This window comes from Lolium rigidum, chromosome 6 (genome assembly GCF_022539505.1).
Source record: "Lolium rigidum isolate FL_2022 chromosome 6, APGP_CSIRO_Lrig_0.1, whole genome shotgun sequence".
Lineage (NCBI taxonomy): Eukaryota > Viridiplantae > Streptophyta > Magnoliopsida > Poales > Poaceae > Lolium > Lolium rigidum.
In genome coordinates, this window is record NC_061513.1 from 112,947,889 (window position 1) to 112,955,299 (window position 7,411).

Genomic DNA, 7,411 nt, shown 5'->3' on the forward strand with positions numbered 1-7,411 from the left:
CGTCGGGCTAGGTGGCCTCAAAAACGAGAAAAAAAACGTTTTGACATGCACAACGGACATACCCAAAATCGTCGGCCATGGTACACCAGCAACCACGGCGCGACTTCAACTTCATCGGCCATGGCAACTTTTCTTGTAGTGTGCAAGATTATGCAGTCAAGGACTTCGATACGGGATAACTCCAAATTCTGAAATAGCATCATCGTTCGGTAAGGACAATGTTTAAAAGATTTGCAAATATGCTATAATGTATAAGTATGAGATGCAATCGCTCTAAGCGTGACCTAACCCCGATAACTTAGGATTAGTGAGTTGAAATTATTTGTTTAGGGTGTGTTGCACTTTTAGAGTGATTCCACAAACAAGGTTCTTATTAGGGTTTGGTTGGTATCATAAACAAGTGGGATAATGCATAATAACAATCATACACACCAAGGAACAATAGTTGCATAATAAGTAAAGAGCAGTTGTCAATTTTAAGTCCTATATTGCATGGTTGATGACTACTTATTATATACTTCAAAAGAATAACTATTTAAGAACATGTTAATTAATAAAGAACAAGTATAATAACTAGGTTTGTGAAGTTCTATGGTTTACTATGGTCCCAAATTAGTTTCCTAATTAAGTATTATATGGATCACAACAAAGTTGGATTGGGTTCCTAGTAATGTAATGGTTGCATGATTTGGGTTAAGCAAGGGCATACTAAGCAATTGATTATAAATGGTTTCCACCATGGTTGGTTATATCTTACTGGTGATAGATAGCTAGGGTTTATTGGTCCTATTAGGCAGTTTTAATGACTACTCTTTATTTACTTCAAAATAATAACTTTTGGAAGAACATATTATTTAAATAATATGAAGTAGTTCAATTAAGGCTTATGGTTTCTAGGGTTTTCTATTGGATCCACTAAGTAAAGAATAGTTGATCCCTAAATAGGATGGTTCATAATTCTTTAGTACTTGTAGGTTTTAGTGGAGTATAGGTATGTAATGCAAAATATTGGATATGGTTGCTATTAGAGTTCATCACAATGGTTTGATACTAAATATGGTCAATTAAGGATGATGTCCTTGGCAAGAGGAACTAGGGTTTATATTTAGGTGGTCCTACTTGATAATTTAGGTTTTATGGTATGCATACATGTAATACCCACTTATTAGTGATAGGGATTCTATAGTTTATGTGGACATGGACATGTATTGAGTTATTAATTATGTACCTATTATGTCGGGTGATGGACAATTGCCCACCGAGCTTGGAGCACACCAAATCCCCGCTCCACATTTTTCCTGCAAGCCTCTTGCATCTTGACAAACCTCTTCGTTTTTTCGTGTTTGGATTACGGGCAGTATTCACCAGTGTGGCCCAGTTAGAATAGATGCCATCATCAAGATAATATGACTTATCATATTCATTTCCATTGATCTTGTAGCTCACATGAGGAGCTTTGCCTTGCAAGCCCGCTGAAACCGGAGATCGGTGCAACACATTGATGTCATTGTTGGAACCGGCCATGCCAAAGAATGAATACCAAATCCATAAATCTTGAGATATCACTGCTTCAAGAATGACGGTGCATTCCTCCGCATGGCCGCTGTACTAACCCATGCCATCCAAATGGATAGTTCTTCCACTTCCAGTGCATGCAATCTATGCTGCCAATCATGCCTGAGAACTCTCTAGATTCGTTGATAGACAATAGCCGCCTTGTGTCCTCAACTGTTGGATCCCTCAAGTAACAATCTCCGAACACGACAATCACGGCTCGGCAAATTCGGTAGATGGCCTCAAGGCAGGTGCTCTCACCCATTCGAAGATACTCATCAAATATATCAGCAGCCATTTCATACGATAGCATGCGAATAGCTGTGGAATATTTTTGGTAGGAGGTGAATCCTAGCGTACCTGTTGCATCGGGCCTGGATTGAAAGTACGGGTCGTAGTCTCTGACGCCCCGTAGAATGATCATGAACATGTCCCTTGAGTCCTTGACATACTGTACCGAAGCCAGAACAATTTTCCGTGAACATCGGGGTGGTGCGGTCGAAGTAGTCCTTGTAGAGTTGGAGGTGCCCTTTCACTCTGTTGTGCGACATGTGTTTTGAGCGGCCTTTCACACAGCCCCAGTGCACTGGCGCCTGGTTGGCATTGTGTTCGTGAGGACGGAAGCCGCAACAGAAGCCATGTTCTCTGTCGTCTTCTCGGACTCGTCGTCGGAAGAGGAGTCACTGACCTCAGTGCAACTTCCACATGTCAACCTGCGTGGGTAGCAATTGCAGATCACTGGTCGCCCACAGTAGTGCCTAAGAAATGAATTAGAAACCTACCGGCGCAATTGACCGAACAGGTCCTGGGCGGCGTGGCCGGCCGGTGCAACCGAAAAATGTTTGCCCCCCCCCAAAGACGCGACAGATGCAGCCAAGAACCTACCCGACTCCGATCATGTTCTGTGGTGTGGCGAGGGCTGAACAGACGGCGTGTACTACGGCGGTGCGGGGGATGTGGTTGGGGTGGTGGCGTCGCACTAGGTAGCAAAAGCGCATGCACGGATAGTTCGGTTACTATGCGTGAGAGCGATGGCCTGGTTTCAGACGGCATTTTTCAACTGCAATCGGTTGCTCCGTATCCGTGTGTGTCTTCCTGTTGGGGTATTCTGCGGTTCGTAGTCGTAGCACAAGAATACTGCAGTGTGCAGCGGAGGGGCACGTATGCTTGTCTCGTGCCCCACTGCCCCATGTCCCACGTTGCGCCAGAACCGGTCAATGGAATACAGTTCCGTCGACTCCGATGCAACCGCCATCTCATATTTTTATGAATCTGACCCGTCGCTGAAAGTTTAGGCATGAATGCTTGGGCTCCAAGAGCACATTGTTTTGCTCGGAGAAGGACGTATAGAAAAAGGGCGTGGCTAGTTTAGGTCCACCTTCAATTGCCTTAATTCTCATCCACTTTTGTAATTCATTCATGTGTAACTGAAAAAATCAACTGTATATCCATGTACAATTCACATTCACGTGTAATTCCCGTATAAATAATCACGATGCAAATCGAACGGTCGTAAAATCAATTCTAAAACCAAGTTAGTTTGTTGATGGAGCTACAACTAGCAACAGTATTAAAAACTGAATGTAGACAGTACGGTAAAACAAGGAATTTCTTGCTGAAAATATCGCACGTTATTAGGCGACATGATCCCTGCTCCAACAGAGTAAACAAAGCAGGCGAGAGACCCGACCAGATTCCAACTCCGTTCGCACGGACGTAGGCGTTCGGAATGGCAACCCGTGCCTGCTGCAGTGCTTGCTGATCCCAGCGTGCGAACGCAGATCTGCTCACTCTGAACTCTGAACCGTAGCAAATTCTTGCATAAACAAGCCATGGATCGAGGTGCATTTGCCGAGTAGCCATCGGATGCTGCTCACATCGCCTTTTTAGGCCGATCGCGCAGACTTTTTCGCCCCAGTCCACACTACGCCGTCGACGACGTCTGGTTTGACGCGAGCACCCGTGTCACCATCCCTCGCCGCACGCGCACCATTACCCAACCGCACCTCTGCTCTACTCCAGTAGCAAATACCACGCCGCACCGCCGCCGCCCCACCGCGCACGCCCAGTCACGCCGCACCACTGGAGTGGAGAGCTCCGCTGGCGGCGGGCCTGCCTCGCACCTGTACTGGACTGGAGTGGAGTGGTAGCCGGTAAACCCGCACACACCTAAACCGCAGATCCCTCCCTCCTCCCCCCTCGCTCGCCGGTTCCCGCGCGGCGGCGGAAGCACGCAAGCAAGAAAACACCTTTGGGCGATTCTCCTCCGGGCATTTACGCCGCCGCGGGGGATGCGCGCGGACCGCGCGATGGCGGACGGGGCCAAGCGGATCGACCTGGGCGCGCCGCTGCGCTCCGCGGTGCGCCCGCCCTGCCACAAGCCCGACCTCAACTCCGGCCCCCTCCGACACCCCGGCGCCGTGCCCTTCGTCTGGGAGCAGAGCCCCGGCAGGCCCAAGAGCGTCCGCACCCGCCGCGCCGCTCCGCCCTCGCCCGCGCCTTCCTCGCACCACCCGCGCCCCTCGGAGGACGAAGGGCCCGGCGGCGCCACCCCGTACCACGACGCCCTCTGCCTGGGGCAGCGCGAGCACGCGCCGCCTTACCATGTCCCCGCCGCCACCGCTGCGGCCCGTAAGGTTGAGTGGGCGGAGCTCGAGGCGAAGACGGAAGCCAAGGCGCCAGAGGTGCTGTCTGTCGCCGACGTGCTGCGGGACCAAGACGAGGAGGAGAGGTTCTCGGACGCGCAGGATACGCTGTCCCGGACGGAGTCCTTCACGGTGAACTGCAGCGTCAGCGGCCTCAGCGGCGTGCCGCCGGACCGCCCCGCCGCTGGCGCGGCCGCACCTCCCGACCCAGACGCCCGCGGCTTCATGATGGACCGCTTCCTGCCGGCCGCGCAGGCGGTGGCCGTGGGCTCGCCGCAGTACACCTTCCGCAAGGCCGGCACCGCCACCGGCAGCTCCGCCCGCGAGCACGCGCATGCCAGCTGGAGAGCGGGCGGCGATGACGATCGCGCCAGGAGGACGCCTGTCCAGCTCCCCTACCAGCACCTGCCACCCAATTATCTGTCCTGTAACTATCCGAGACATGAGGAACCTGTGGAGGAGGAGGAGGAGGATGATGACGGCGACGACGTACAGAGCACCCGGGGCTTTGCATCCAAGGGGTGTGGTTTGCTCCCTGGCTTGTGCGTCAAAACATCCTTGCTACTCCTCAATCCAGTGCCCGCAATGAAGAACGGCAAGGCGCGTGGGAGGGGAAGAGGCAGGGGGTTGCCATCGAAGGGCAGGGGCCAGAATGCGCCGAGCCCTCTTGCCCGGAGCTCACAGAACAAGAATCTTGGTTGCGATTCTAATGGGGTAAGCACATCCGCACACAACATCCTGCATAAATTCAGAGTTATATTGCTTGTTGATAGCTTTAGGAATGATCCTACTAATCAACTGAGTTGCTGTTACACTGCAGCGATACTGGGAGGAAGTGTACAAGCACAAGTTGGAGCAGAAGTATGTTCACCAAGCAGAGGATAAGAGGAGCAAGATGACGAGTGAGTCCAACCATCTGACGTTTTGGAGCGACTCTCAGACCGCGGATGGGTCTTCGCCATTCCACCAGTCCATAGGTGGTGGTGTGTCTCCCTACCGCCGTGATGTTGCCTTATCGTCGTCACCTAAAGAAAGTGTATCATTTGAAGTAAGAGATAGAGATGAGAAGATGAGTAGAAGCAATGGCTCTAGCTCGCTTGGAATAGACCATGATCACGGCTCATTGGTAGGATCAGATCATAGTAGTTTCAAGGGATCGAGCTCCATGAGCTCGGGGGTCGATAAAACATCGCACGAAGACTCAATGGATCACCGTGCAGGTATTGATTCAGAAACCAGCCACTTGGCTCTCTTACCGGATCCAAAGCCATCTTTGAATCCAGGATCTGATGTTCAACTTGGAGGAAAACCTACTGTTGAAAGTAACAGTATAAGGGAAGTTACAGATAATGGTCCGTCGACAGAAAGAATCACCGAAGTGCCAGAACCCGCTGTGTTAACGCCTTCGCGAAATGCTGGATTGGTGAAATTTGATGATACAAAAACTTCCACTTATGATACTAGTCGCGATGTTCCAGTACGTTCGGAAGAGAGTATTGCTGTCAAGAAAGAAAGTAGGCCTTTGCAATATCTAATGCCGTTGCCTGTCCCAAAATCACCTTCAGACTCCTGGCTTTCTCGCAATCTGCCATCTGTGAAGAATAAACCACCTGCGCCATCTTTCCTTGGAATCCAAGTACAGCCAAAGAAACAAGCTCCCTGGGCTCCGGGACATCCAAAGGAGAATGGTCTTAAGCCCCCCAGGCAACGTCAAATAAGATTTGCAGATGTAATGCATACCATCCCTCTGTTCTGCTTATATTTCTATCTATTCACTTTACAGAGCCATTACTTAACGTTTTTATTTGTCTGCTTTTTTAGGTGGTTGAGAGGCCTAATTATGTGGATACTGAGATATGATGTGTTCTCTCAGGACCAATAATTATTCATGACATGATTCCTTGGCGGACATTACATCATATATGCCTGCGACTACCAGCACCCAACGGTTCCATAGAGGCATATATGTAGTGTGTATCGCTGTTGTGGTGATGGCTGGTAACTACCTACCAGAAACTCATCATGTTGGTGATTTGGATGTGCATGCCATGTTTTCATACTATATGTTTTATGTTACCCAATATATGCTAGTAGTGGCTTAGGTCTGTTGTAAATCATATATCGATACTGGATTGTTTCTGTTTTGTTCACCTTAGTGTCCATAAATTATGTAAAACTGTTCACTCTGTTACACTGTTGAGTTGATCTTCAGATGTATCATAGAAAAAAATTCCAAAAGAAGTTAGCCTTATGTTTGCAAGACATACTCTGTGCAGTGTGAATAGCATCTCTTGGTGCATGTCTCATTTGTTTCAAGTGATACTGTCAATCGTTCTTAATGGTGTGCCGTACTTGCTGGAACAGCATTTCTCATGTTATAATTTTTTTCACAATTTCGTAGCAAGTTTATTCAGTGTATTTCATGTCTGGTGATTACATCTGTCATCTTTGTGTTTGTGATTGGCTTTGTGATGGAACATGTATATCATATTTTTCTCTGAATGAAAGGTCTATAGATATATAGCCCAGTTTACATGCAGAATGCTTGGAACCTGTGAGCTTCAGAAGCTCAGAGTTGCTCTCGAAGATGATGTCCTGTGATGAACAAAACAACCTAGATGATTGGTGTATGATCTCATTTCTTAAGACATTGCAACCTCATGACAAGCTACACATATGTTTACCTAAGCGCTAATCCGCATAAAGCCTGTTGTTTTGTGTTCACTGTGTGTACATTGTGGTTACCGAAGTGTTCTTTCCGGGAAAAGTATTACCACTGAACTAATTCTGTTGAATGACTGAACTACCACTATCTGCGATGTTCAACTAGGACACTGATGGTGCTGTTTCGTTGGTTCAGACTAAGATGTTTCTTGTGCTGATATGCTGATTGCTGCTGCTCTTTCTTAGCATACTGGATGAACATACCAGATGTAGCTGGATGTTCAATGCGAAAAGAAGGGGATACTCTGATTTCATTTTATTAGTAACTCTATATTCAGCACTCTTTGTACTCTATATGCTACATCAGACATCTTGGTTTCCTTGTTCTGGCAAAAGGCGAAAAGCTTTTGATATTCTTCAACAATCGATGATGCCTATTTACACAACGTTGTCTATGTGATATCTCCGGGTCTTTGCGTTCAAAACTCAAGTGAAGACTGCTTTTTACCTTGTCAATATTCTGTGAAATGCTTCCCACGGATGGGCAT

At 48.2% G+C, this 7,411-nt stretch overlaps 1 protein-coding gene across 1 annotated transcript; it reads left to right on the forward strand.

The window, feature by feature from the left end:
- Nucleotides 1–3,863: 3,863 nt before the first annotated feature.
- LOC124663133 lies at nucleotides 3,864–6,404 on the forward strand. Its single transcript, XM_047200872.1, has 3 exons — nucleotides 3,864–4,913; nucleotides 5,020–5,928; nucleotides 6,021–6,404. Exons 1-3 carry the CDS (start codon nucleotides 3,864–3,866, stop codon nucleotides 6,057–6,059), a joined length of 1,998 nt encoding a protein of 665 aa, XP_047056828.1. The 3' UTR covers nucleotides 6,060–6,404.
- The last annotated feature ends 1,007 nt before the right edge of the window (nucleotides 6,405–7,411 follow it).